The 13799-nt window shown below is 41.6% G+C and overlaps 1 protein-coding gene across 1 annotated transcript in view; it reads right to left on the bottom strand.

Moving 5' to 3' along the window:
* The window catches only part of cntnap2a (contactin associated protein 2a), a gene marked incomplete at its 5' end in the record, with an annotated part of 287541 nt that overhangs the window by 173481 nt on the left and 100261 nt on the right, over positions 1-13799 (bottom strand). Inside the window, one exon of the mRNA XM_079292505.1 lies at positions 3674-3784. Coding sequence (XP_079148631.1) covers positions 3674-3784 — 111 coding nt within the window. The remainder of the gene's footprint in view (positions 1-3673; positions 3785-13799) is intronic.

Genomic DNA, 13799 nt, shown 5'->3' with positions numbered 1-13799 from the left:
GCATAGCATCTGCATGCTCACATGCACGCATGGCAGCAGGGATATTTACGGACACACAAAATCATTCCACCCATTCCTCTTTTACTTTCTTCACGCACAAAAAGTATTCATTGTTTTGGTACTCTGTACAAAGCCGAAACCACTTCAATGACATGTTTTCCATGAATGTCAAAATAACACATTATCAAGTGCAGTTCCATGGTGGCAGCGATAATAAAACGCACCCGCATGGAAATTGTTTTTGTGATTACACAAGACTTGACGTTTGAGATCGCTTTGTCAAATTTGAAATCGACTTTCAGCATTCAACAATTTGAGCTCAAATTGTCAACCATGGCTCGTCGCTTATCACTTTAACTTTGTTCCTTTTGCCCATTTCAGTCTGTCTCCATGTCTTGCGTTCCTCCCTCCCCTCCTCTGTCTTTCGCCTTCAGTCTGTCCATGCCCAGTCTATTTCAACCACAGGGCAGCACTCTCCGGCTGGCAGCACTGAACAAAGCCTTGAGTGGGGTGCGGATCACAGCGAATGTATGAAAAGCTATATGGAGCTCATCGACTTTTTCTGTTTTTCAAACCTTTTCTGGCACGACTGTGTTTCGAGGTCCATAAATGACAGATGCTATTGATATGCATTATGGGAAATGTAGAATCCAGAGTTTTTTGGGCTTGCTGCATAGGCTTTAGAGATCTGGCCTCTGTAGCATACATTTGGCCATTCCTGTGTTAAGATGTTTCTCAAATAATTTAGCTTGATGAAGGTCTGTGCTAAATGACAGTGATGGACATGTTCTGTGACTCATTTTCCAACCAAGTGACGCTATCTGGTTGGGAAAAGTTGAAGAAATGTGATGGAAAGAACCGTCTCTACATTTCATTAGATGCCATCTAATTACTCTTTGTCTCTATCTCTCCCTCATCTATATTGCTCTCTCGCTCACTCTGTGCAAATAGACCCAAGGGTTTAGGCAGCAAGAGTGGGCCCACCTTGCCCTCTGCCTGACACTATTGAGATGAGCAGGGTCTCATACATGAGCTGGCACTAAGGAGAGACGGTGGGGGGGGGGGAGAGAGAGAATTAATGGTGAGAGGTAGGGATGACTCACCACCACGAGAGAGAAAGGGGGAAAAAAAGAACGAAGGATGGTGAGAATTAGATGTTAACATATGGAGAGAGGGAGGGGTAAAAGAGAGAGCGCGAAGAAGAAGAACGTCTCCATCAATCTATTCCGTCTTCAAAAGCCAGAGGCAATTAAACTGAGCTGGTCTTAAAAAGACACCATGGTGTACGTTTACAATCAACATGTCACATCGAGAGACATCTTGTGAATGATTGTGTTTTAGAAACAAAGATAAAGGGCATTTAGCATTATGATGATGAGTCTGTTAGGAAATAATGTGTTTCAGGAGCCAGACACGGAGCATTTAGCCGGCTCCTTCTTCCAATTAGACACATGAATAAACTAATGTGCACAACCCTATTCCAATATAGGTATTCATACACACATACTCTCTTAAAAACATACAGTTTCTCATACAAAACACACACACACACACATGGATGGAGAGCACAGTATGTATGCGTATGTGTGACAGCAGTCAAATGAACAAGCAGGACTAGAGGCCTGGTGACTGGCTGGCACTCAGCAGACAGCTGCCTGCTTTAAAATCGTTACGCGATCATTTTACCTCTCTCTCTCTCTCTCTCTCTCTCTCTCTCTCTTATTCACGCACACACACACACACACACACACATACATAGACGAATGTGCACCCAGGAATGAACATACATTCAGACGCACACACCTGGACACACAATCCTATCGCCTACAACTCTAATAGCCGTCAGCGTTCACAACACAAGCTGAATGTGAGTGGTGTGTCCCATTGATTTTGTGCCTCCCCTGTTCCATAGGAGTGGGAGATTGGAGAAGATTGGCTTATCGGCACACACTCATGCCACTGATGGCACATTTGGCTGCCACATGTAACTGCTTGGAGGGACCCCTCTTTATAGTACGACTGTGTGGGCATGGGTTTGTGATCCTGTGTTTTTGTGACTGTAAACGGGTGTTGGATGTGAGCAGGTCCATGCTGCAGTAGCCGTTTGTGTTCTCATTGATACATGTGCAAGTGTGTGGGACAGTACTGTTTTTGAGATGCTTGTGTTCCTGTGAAAGTTATAATGTGTCGACTTATTTTATGCCTTCGAGTGTTTCTGCGAAAGTGTTCATGTGTCCTTCATTCGGAGAGTGTTTCCTGCAAATGTGTCACTGTTTGAACGTGTATATTTGGATTTGATTGTGTTTTTGCGCTCCTAGATGTCTGTGTTTCTGTTTTGTATTCTGTGTTAGAAACTGACAAGAAATAACAATGTTCATTGCAATTTGAATCTGGTTCTGAGAAAAGTTGATTTTCTGAACTTTTTTTTCTAGGTGTAACCTCATCGTCCCTTTCTGCAGAACTTATCTTGTTTTATATTCCCCCCTTGTCAGATGTTGTATGCTAATAAAGTGAAGACATCATCATAAAAACACAGTGTCATTCTTTAGAGGACACCAAGAGGACACTCAAGAGGATGAGATGAAGCTTTATACTTGTCCCTCATCCCCCCCCCCCCGCTACTTTGACACTTGCCTCGGTACAGTATGTATCCATTTTGGGACACTTGTGTCAAAATCTGACATAGTTTATCACAGTGGTGGTGCTGACTGTCATGTCATGTCATCTCACTTTGGAGATGTTTTAGAACGAGGTGTCCCTAGAACATGTTGGGCTCCTAATTACAAGCCACAATTGACAGGTTTTGGAAAAGGGAGATAGCTGAGTATTCCTTCTCTTTTTTGCAGTAAGATTATGCACACAGAAGCAGTTCGAAGTCTATTGGATATACTGTATAACCATTTTACACCCAAACAAGTCATTTAGGCTGGATAATGCGTCTTGTATTTCTTTCTGAGAAGTAATCACATCTGCCTTGAAGTAAGTAACTTATCTAAAACATGTTCTTTAATAAGAGACATCATTTACACATCGGCAGATTGATCTGCAAATTTCATGAAACTTGTCCAAAGATGAAGCTATTTTATAAATAAATAACTTTAGTGACAGCCTTATTTCTATTGATATGATTAAATACACCAGCATAACTTGTGTTTATTTGCCAGCGCTGAGCTCTGTTGCTGTGGTGTGACTATTAGATGGAAAAGTATGAAATATTAATTGTATAAACATAGAGGGGTGTAATTGTCTGGTCCTATCTCTGTCTGCTGTGGACTGATGTGGAAATGGGCTCCAGTCTGAGTCACTGAGATAATAACTGGAGCTGAGAAACGGAAAGGGAGAGAAGAATAAGAAAAAAGGAAATAGAGAGAGCAAAATAGGAGGAGGAGGAGGAGGAGGAGGAGGGTGGGAGCAGCTGTGCAGCACTACGAAGCATGTCTCTCAATGCAGACTGGACGTTTACCTCTCAGCGTGTCATCCGTACAATCATTCATAAGGATGCATGTCGACGTACCTGAACTATATATTTACTCGTTCCTCTCTCTGCAGCATGCATGTATGAACTTCCCTCTATGTATATCAATCATGTATGTGTGTGTGTGAGAGAAAGTGCATGCGCATCGACATCTTCCTCTGTGTGTGTGTGTGTGTGTGTGTGTGAGTGGGTGTATACCGCCTCTCCTGTTGAGCTTGGCATATCCGGGTGCATATCCGTTGGCGAACACAGACGAGCTGGTGAAGGCTGTGTGAGGCAGAGGAGAGGCTAGAGCCTCATCGCACTTCTCTGTGGACAGAGAAAGAGTGTGAACGTGAGAAAGAAATAGGAGAGACGGAGTAGGAGAGAGGGAAAATGGATAGAATGAAGAAAAAGAGAAAACATTAGTATATTTCATATTAATTAGAACATTTGCTCTAATGCTGAACAAACTGTTATGTTCAGCATTTAAGTCCATTGAGTGGTTGAAGCAGTACTAAATCACAACATTGTTAATTAAATGTTAAACAAATGACTCGGATAAGACCTTCTTAAGTTCAAGTACTCTCGGATGAAAAGTCTTGTATTTTCCACATTCACTCAGTGCATTGTCAAAAGGAGACTTGCTTACAAGAGCAGAAACATAAGGCATAGCTGGAGGTTAAGGGAAGCTGTTTGTGGGTCAAGCACTAAGTCAGGTCAGTCAGACTTGAACCACAGGGCCATTCAAAACATTGTTGACTTCCCGAGCACTGTCAAGAGGGCACTGCGAAGTGTCCACAATAACAAGCAATCTGGACTTTTAGCCAGATAAGGATGCATCATTTATTTAGAAAAATAAACGTTTGGTAATTAAGTTAAATGGCGGAGTGCACCGCTCCCTGTAGATCAGGTTCTCCATAATTAGATTTACCAATAAAGGCAGTGATCTGTCTCATTCTGCCTTCATTTTGAAGATAACTCAGAAATATAACATCACCAGGTGACAAGTGCATCACAAGAATCAGTCATTGGATGAGCCAACATTTCCTTCACTGGACCCATAGGAAAACGATTACAAGTTAGTGCTCAGCTTCAATTACTAACATTAAAGAGCACGAATCAAGCCAGAAATCTGTGTGTAGTCTAAATTTGACTTACTACCACTACCACTGTAATACTGTTTCTCTAAAAAGCCCCAGAGAAGACCAGGAGAGTGGATCACATCACTCCATTTCTCAGATATTTACACACTGGCCTCCTGTGTGTCAAAGAATTGACTTTAAAATAGTTATAACTGTTGGTTTATAAAGCACTGAATGGTATAGGGACAAAATACATTTACGATCTGCTTCTCCATAATGAGTCTGGGACTGCTTATCAATATTTCTTTACTGCATTTTAGTGAATTCAACTGAAGACTATGGATTGATTATCTTGCATTGCAGCTGTCAACTCTCACTCACGATTGCTCCGTTGTCTTCCGGCAACAAGTCACATGACTGAATAAAACATTTTAAAACTAGAGTGGTGTGCCAGGTGTGTCTGCAATGACCATGGAATTAATACAACTCACAATTATTCAACTCCTGTAGTACATGAATGGATGTTGGTTCCTTCAATCGCATGCCTGAATGTTACATGTCGATCGTGTAATGTAGCTTTGAGATGCTCATTTGTGAAAATCATTCATGACTTAAAAAATAGATGAACATTTGAATGGAAAATACAGCAGCTTTTTGATGGCCTTTTCTGAAGCACATTATGCTGAATGCAATCACGTAGACGAGTCGAAAACGTACTTCCGCCTGTCGAGTGGAGTGAACTGTGGATCCAATGACCTGGAAAGGCCAAGAGGAAAATAGTCAGCGCTATAGTGCAGGTCCAGGCCGATCCGAGGAAATCTGAGAACGCGACCACAGTGGTATACTTGTATGCATGACACACAAAAAGGCAGCAAAAGTCATCTAGAACAAATACAAAAAGATGTATTCCTGTCACACACACACACACACACACACACGGTCATGAAGTCATTTTCCTTCCGCCCTCTCAATTTGCACCTTTCACTCACTCATGCACAAACACACTCACCTCTTCCAGTACATAAAGTTTCACACAGAGAGGAATTGTGAATGGTCTGTCAGGCCAGGTAGGCAGTCAATAGCTCTTTGTCATGCCCCACAGTGTAAGTGTGTGTGTGTGTGTTTGAGTGTGTGTGAGGGAGAGTCAGATCTAGAAGAAGGGGAATTCTGTGCCTCTGTATGTACAATATGCTGTATCTGGATGTGTACATTGTGGGTGAAAGTCAAAGCCATGTTACCTTCATGGGCTGATGGCTTGTTAGCCCCATTACTTTGTGTCACAGGTGGGCTCACAAGGAACAAAATAGCATCATCAAAGGATGATAATGACAGTTTGTGTGTGTGTGTGTGTTTCTTTTTGGAAAATGGTCTGCAGCCTCCCTCCTGCTCCATATTTTGCATCCTTGCCTGTTTTGACAGGATATACACACACACACACACACACACTGCCACACAGGTTCTCCCTTATAAACACACACGCAACGTAATGAGGTCTCTGGCACATTGACCGTGCGCTGGCATAGTCGTAAAATCCACTAGCATTAGGTATCTGGCTCACCGCCACAGAAATGGGCAGTGATGTATAGGAGAGGGGAGTGTCCAAAGAAAATGGGGTTGGGCAGAGTCATTTAAAAAACAACAACTTTATATACATACTTCCACTGTGTCACATAGCATATGTGCATATTTGGGCATGAGGGGTTACATTCACACCCATGCAAGTGTTCATTACAACTACATTATGGCTGATTTCATGCCAGCCCACCTGGTGATGTGTTCCTGTTTATCTCCGTTTGAAAGCGTGCCATATAGGTGCACCTCTCATGCAGCAGCATCTGGTCATGAATTTGGGAGAAATCTTTGGGTCATGCGTCAAGAGCCTCAGAAATTATTCTTGCACCTTCGCTTATGAAAACAAGACCCTCTTTCTCTCAAACACACATGAACACACACAGGAAGATATGAACATTAAGACTAGAGATGCGATACCCAACACGTTGTTGTGGTTGCATTCTTCGACATGCTGTTGTTACTGGTTGGGCTGATTCCCCAGTCTCCTCCTCTTCTATTTCTTAATAATTACACATATGATGGCATCCCTTGCCTTCTGCATTGTACAGTATATATTCAATGTTTGAATTATTTGTCTGCTTCTGTTCTGTACATTTTACCACAAGTGCAATCAATTTGACTGCCAGTTAAATATTTAGCATGCTGCTTGGATTCATGTGGCGATCAATTGCAGATCCAGCTATACTACTTTTACTATAATTTAACAACATAATTCGAAATTAGAAATATTTTGTATTGTTGTGTGACGTATTTAACTTTAGCTACAATATCTACTGAATTGTAACTACGGTTAAAAAACACATTTTCGGAAGACTTTCCATTTTTTTAATCTCTAAAAGGAATATTGGACAGGACATGGTGATGAGAGGACAACAAAAAATCAAGGACAGAGCAGTGAAAAGGGAAACCTCGGTTGCTGTTGTAGTGAATCCAACACATTGTGACATTGTATCATTTCTTTCGGCTTTGGTTCTTTATACATACTGTATATAATATATGCTGCAGTTCTTTAACACATTTTTTTACGTTTGGACTTTTAGGGCTGAGTAGGGAATTTGGGTTGGGCAACAACCTTGAAATTATTGCCAATAAATTTGTCAGAGTCTGTTTTCCCATAGTTAAGCATCTTAAAGGAACTCACCTTTACCAGCAGTAGTAAAACACGTCAGTGATTTATTGCTTTGAGATGATTAAATAGCAGCACAGAGATCTAGGATCATATCCATCAATAATTCATCTTGAAACATGAAATATACCTGAATTCAATCCCTTTCACAGCAAGCTTTCTTTGATTTAATGTGATGCGTGATTAGCCCATAGCAGCTACAACTCATGTAGTCTGTGGTGAAGTCATACGATGGGTATCAAATGAACTACTCGATTGGAATCGGCATCACCTTTAGGGTAGTGGTTGTGGAAGTGATATGATACACCTATACACGGTTACATGTGCAAAACACCTACAATAGTGCATGTTTGCTCAGTGTAGTTTGTGACAAGAGGGTAGAACACATTCATGAATGCAGACCACACAGTCATATGCTCGAGACTCCAGTTTGAGATTGTAGTTGCTGATATTTGCCCATGTCTGAAGTGCAAAGTAGCGCTCTGTATGTCCATGTACTTTAGGGCAAGCAAATGATTACAATATCCGACAGCAAATGTCAGCCTATTCCCCGGAGAGCAAGAGACAGATAGTTTTACGCATGATGATATGATAAGAGAGGAGAAAACGGTAGGTACAGTGAGGAAGAGAAAGACAGATAAGATAAAACAGAAGGAAAGAAGACATGATGTGAGAGCAAAGGAAAATGGCTTTCTACCAAAAGCGGCATTTAGTGGCTTAGTGGCATTTGCAGCTAGGTAAATAACTAGTATGTGGAAAAATAGCAACCAAGAGACGTGTCAGCCGGGTGCCACCATTGGGGACCAGAGCCATGGATAGACCGGGTTTGGCCAGCTTGTTCAAAGGGCTTTACATCGCTGCCACAACTCTGGAGCTAAAGGGAATTGGATGCAAATTGAGCATAAGACATTCAGGGTGAAATGCATGACACCCGAAAGATCAGTTGGCATAAAATCACTGATTGCAGCCACAAAGCCACATCTTGGCATCAAGGATGTTGCATAATAAGATGGAAAACTGCCGGGCGCAAACTCCTTTAATGAATTGCCCTACCTGCCACATTGGCCATTCAGGCAATGAGCCCTGACAGAGAGTTTACCAGTACTTAGCACAAGAGCCTAAGTCAATGCATTTAAAAAAAATCACCAATTTCAATGGACAAGCGAGTAAATCTCCACCTGTAACATGCACTGTGTAAATTAGTCAGCCATTGAAAAACATTGCCGGGTGACTTCACAAAGAATGGATTGCATCTGCTGACAGCCCTGTCAGTTGTGATCACGTCTTAAGGTCCAACTCACTAAAGATATTGCGCTGATGTTATTATCGTGCAAACATGCCCATAAAGTCTTCTTTACGTGTGATTGCAATCATCCTCGTGGCAAAGGTTGCCTTTGTGAATTGGGCTGTTTTTGCATGAGGCTGATTAGCATAAAATGGGGCAATTTTGTCACAAATGTATACTATCCATATTACCTTTTTTTGAATATGGGCAAATACCACAGGAGCACTGAGACGCTATTTGTTCAGCAGCGAAGTTAGGGGAGCATTTCACCCTGTTTCGACCCTTTTTGTCTTATTCCTCCAGGTTTAGCGTCGGCAGAAGCCGCGCAATCCTTTTGTGAACTCGGCAATCAGTGTCCTTTGTCAGACTGCTGAGCAGACCCGCAAAAGACTCAACACAAATCTCTGCTATCTTTATTTAACGACTGTGAAACCATTGTGCGAGTGCTTTTGGTATGGTGCTGTCAAGTCTGTCCTCGCAACGACACTGAACGCTGACGTTTGGGGACTTTGGGGCTTTATCTGGACTCAAGTCATGAACACAGTGAAAGCTGTCCAAAGTGCCAACAGCTGCATGGAGATGCAGTCTGACTCTCCAAACTGCCAGTCAGGCTCCGTCTGCACAGGCCTTTGGTCTCTGGTGTGGCTGGGGGCAGCGTGGGCCGATGCTTTCTGTTTTCCATGTTTGCCCACGTTAACGCTTCGGTTTGACAAAGTCCATCTGGAGCAGCTTGAGAGAAATTTAACTAATTTGTGGTTGCTTCCTCAGAAGCCTTCTGCAGTGACCTAAATGTTTCTGTAATATTCATAAACTCAGTATAATCTATCTCAGCTATTTTTGTTTGATCTCTATAAGTCTATGAGAGGTTTTCTTCTCGTGTAAACAAAAGCATCACAAAACTGAGACCCTCTCGACACACAGGGTACCTATGAATGCAGTAAATGTTCGGTTGAACTGTATTGTAATAAATCAGCATACTTTAGCCAAGACACAATCTGTGAAGATTCAAATCTGGCAAATTAAAGTGACTCTGATGCCAAAACTGCTTTAAAAAGTGGATTGAAGCTGCTCCTCTTTTTCCTGGGGTCACAGAAAAAGAGTTTCAAAAGCGGTCAAATGGCCACTCGCTAATTAGCAAGAAGTTACATATGCGTGCTGTCATGTCCACCTGGAATTGCGCGACAGCAGCTCCCTAGTGGGCTTCACAAAGAGGTTTGGTACACAAATCAACAGATGTTCCACAGCATAGAAAAGGCCTCAGGAATTTGCATTACAGATGGTTGTTGCTACCATTTGCCAGTGTCTTCGTTCCCAGGCAAAAATTGTGAATTAAACACAAGTATGACTTATTGTATGACATGATATAGTCATGGACACCTTGGCCGGGTGGATGCTGAAATGTATTTTTAATTTAAGTGAATCAATGTTTAGAAAATGTGCATGAGGAAGCATGGGTGAGGTGGTACACAGGCCTGTAAATGGTTTCATATTTTTGAACCTAATCTAAGGGTGCCGGTAACTAGTAAACATGGATGTTAACAACACTGGATTCAAAATACTTAGAAAATGTAGTTTGCAAATGTGAGACCTCAAGGATACACACAATGCACTTTGGAGAATAACACAGAAAGTAATGATAACTTTTGCTTGTTCACAATGAAACAAATAATATTTGATATGTCAGCTGCCAAACGGTACTGTATAAAAATAATGAAGTGATTTCGGTAGCATCTTGCATTCAAAAGACTCTGTTGAGCCGGTGACCTTCATGTCTTGGAAGCTTCACAGCCTTTGAACACAACACAGTCCAACAAGCGTCTGATACATATTCACGAAGCAGCCTGAAGCTCACTTTTCCAATCAAAGAAAGAATAAAGGACCTGACAAAGACAGTTTATAAGAGATGCAACAGTGACAGAGTTGAACTTCACTGCTCTATAGTTAATGTATAGTAAGTGAAAACACCATGCCAGACAAACTAAAAGTGCAATTATGTGCATTCTATATTGGGGGAAATTAGACAGTGCTCATACATACAGAATTCATATCTGGTAAAAAAAAAAAAAACTAAAAAAACATACATTTTATTGGAAAAACAGACTGACTACTTGACTCCGGTCTCCTGCTGCTCCAGAAAGAAATACACTGTTTTCCACTTGTTTTCGTTCACGGTATCCAGATCAGGCACATCTCAGCCTGTATTACTGTGATCTCAAAACAAAATTAAATTATGTACCTTTCTGCACAGAGCCTTGCAGCATGAAATAGCGAATGGCAGTGGAGTGAATAACAATCATCTAGACCCCAGGGTGAGAGCCCATTCAATTTCAAATCACACAATACCCCAGTGGGAATTAAAATGACCATTTAACTCTGTGACAATGTGCTAAATTTGAAATGTGTTCTGTTAGTATTGGAGCGAGGTATGGAGGTGGGGGTGGGGAGGGGGTTTATCATATTTCTAAAGAAATAAAATCCCAACAGGAACAGATATTACAAAATGTGTTTACATTGCTTAAATAATAATATTCTGAATAAGATGGTAATGAAGGTTTTCACCAAGGAAAACTGTGCCTGTACTTTCTGTTTCCCCCAACCCTCTCTGTATTTAGAAATCTACATGGAATCTGACTCACTTTGTGTGGGAGGAGGTCAAGGGCATAGGTATGCATATGGCAGCGGAGGTGAAAATTCTTTCTAAAAACATTTGAGCAAACTTGTTCGCATCATGTTTGGTGTGAACACACACACACACACACATATAGAGGGAAAGGAGCAGAGAGCCGGCAAGGAGAAATGCGCTTCAGGTGTGAACAGCGTGGCCGTAGCCAGCTATGAGGTCAGGCCACCGAGGTCTGGACGTTGGATAATATTTCCTGTCTCTCTGCATCTGAATCACGTGAAACTGACAGCAATCTGTTATGGTGAGGTGGAGAAGGCAGAGAGTGTGTGGCACCAATGCGCCCTGCGCATGCCTGACAGCACAGTCGCGTTCACTGCAACGTGTTTACACACAAACACTATGAGGAAACTGAAATCGTACTTGGTGATTTATGCAGAGTATTAGAAGATATTATTGAAAATGACTGATGCTCTGTTCTGCAATTCTGTACTGATATTTGATGGTGTCTTGCATTCCACAGCTGACCACCAGTAGTGCGCATCAGTTAGATGGCCAACAAGTGTTTCAAATACTGAACATGTGACTAACCCTCAAAGACCCGACCTGTTCTGATAATACATAATTGTATATTATCAACCATAATTAATCCTTTTTTTGTGTTCTGTTCCAGGGTAATACTCTTAAAACTGTAAATTGAGCAGATTAAATAGATATACTGTGATAAGTACTGAAATTGATCATGAAATTAATTATAATTATAATCAAATGTGACATAAAAAAAAACTAAACTCGACATAATATTTTAAGCCATATTGTGCAGCCCTGTTTGTAATTAAATATTCTATTAATTTCTCTCACACTTCTTATACCCTTTTGTATTTGTTTCCCCTTTTCTGTGTCTGTTCTGAGAGTTCTGAAATGTAATTAGCTATTTTTCCCTGTCTCCTTCTTGGAAGCTGTTATATATATGTAAAATAAGAATCTCTTCTCATGCTGCTCATTCTACACTTTCACTCTGGCTTATTTCTTTTTCACTCCTCCCATCCTCTGCCTTTCCCGACCACCCTCCAACTACCCACCACCAGCTTGCCAGCTCTTTGCTTGAGCCGTTCATCTAAATGTTTTGGTCCAGATTCATTTTTCATGTCTTGGAACCCTCACCAAAACAATTTTTGTCAACAGATCTGGTGCCCTGTGCCAATGTGTGCGCAGACCGAGCGCATAATGGATGAAGCAACCACACATAAAGACATCCAACAACACGCACACTCACATGCACGTGTACCTTTTCTTTCCTGCCTCCCTCTACATTTACATCTGTCAAGTGAAATAAAATAAAAAAAATGTCTCCCAACAGTCAGAGATACAAAATATAGACTGAAGCATTATCAGACCACACAACTAAAACCAGAAGAATGGAAACAATGCTCAATGCTGGACAATCTGATATTGTAGCTGATGCTGGCCATATTTCACATTTCTAAAGGCAACAGTTAAGAAACACATTTGGCACTGATATGTGCCAACTATGAAAACCGTTAGTGGCTGCTTCATGAGTTGTGTTGGAAGGATATTGTACGACCAACATTTGGTCTCAACAGACATTTTAAAATCTCTAAAGTGACTTTTCACCAGTGTGGCAATCGACAGATTATAATTTACATGAAATACTTCAGTGGAAACCAAGCTCTCAGTCTCTATGTCCCATTATTATTCCAACCTCCTTCAGAAAATACTGAAATCATCTCGCAGCAGTTCCCACTCTCCTTGCAGTCAGTTTGTTGTATGTAACAGTGGCCAACACCTTTTTCAGTTTGCCCAATACTCTAACCATGGACCTTCCTCAGTCTAACATTCAGTTAGCCCGGCCAGCTCAATAAACCCTCGTGGGTCTGCTGTATTAGTTCATCTATTATGTATCTCAGTAATTAAAGGGCTACTCAGGATGACTGATTCTCCGTGTCATTGGTAATCCATGGAGCCTCGGGCTGGTTTACGGGAGGTCCGTGGTGATCGAATGGCCCCCCTGGACGGACTCCTCGGGTGTTTTTTTTTAATGCAGTTTTGGAAAGCAGACGGGCATATGAATACATGTACCGGTAATTTTTGTTGAAGGAGGAAAAGAGACACATAAAGTAGGTGGAAGGGCTGTTAGAGGAAAGGGGCAAAATGAAAAGTGAGGGATAACCATGAGGGATGGGTAAAGTGAGTATCCAAGCACACATGCAGCACACTTTACTCAAAAGTGTAAACTCTGGTTGAAACTTGGCCCATTCACGTAATATTCCAAAACATTAATATGATATTCTCTTACACTCTGAATCCAAAATTAAAAACACCTCATAACTATGCATTGTTCTCTCGATCTCTCTCGACTTGGCTGCCAGGTCCGATCAGTTATACATGCCTGAATCAGTGAACTCTCACCCAGGACCGATTTGCTGAGAGCTGCTTGAAGCATAACCCTCTGTCTCTCACTGATACACTCTACCCTTCAGAATCCTGTCACTGTGGGCATAGGTGTGTGTGTGTGTGTGTGTGTTTGAGAGAGTGAGCAAAAAGGAACGGCAGGTTAAAGAGACAGTGAAATCCATGGGCATGCAGTAGTGGAGTAATGCAGTAGAGACATCTGCCCAGTGCAGCAACTGATCCAG

The sequence above is a fragment of the Melanostigma gelatinosum genome, assembly GCF_949748355.1.
Source record: "Melanostigma gelatinosum genome assembly, chromosome: 20".
NCBI classification, from domain to species: domain Eukaryota; kingdom Metazoa; phylum Chordata; class Actinopteri; order Perciformes; family Zoarcidae; genus Melanostigma; species Melanostigma gelatinosum.
The sequence above is the reverse complement of the archived record's forward strand: the minus strand, read 5'-3'. Positions and strand labels throughout refer to the sequence as shown.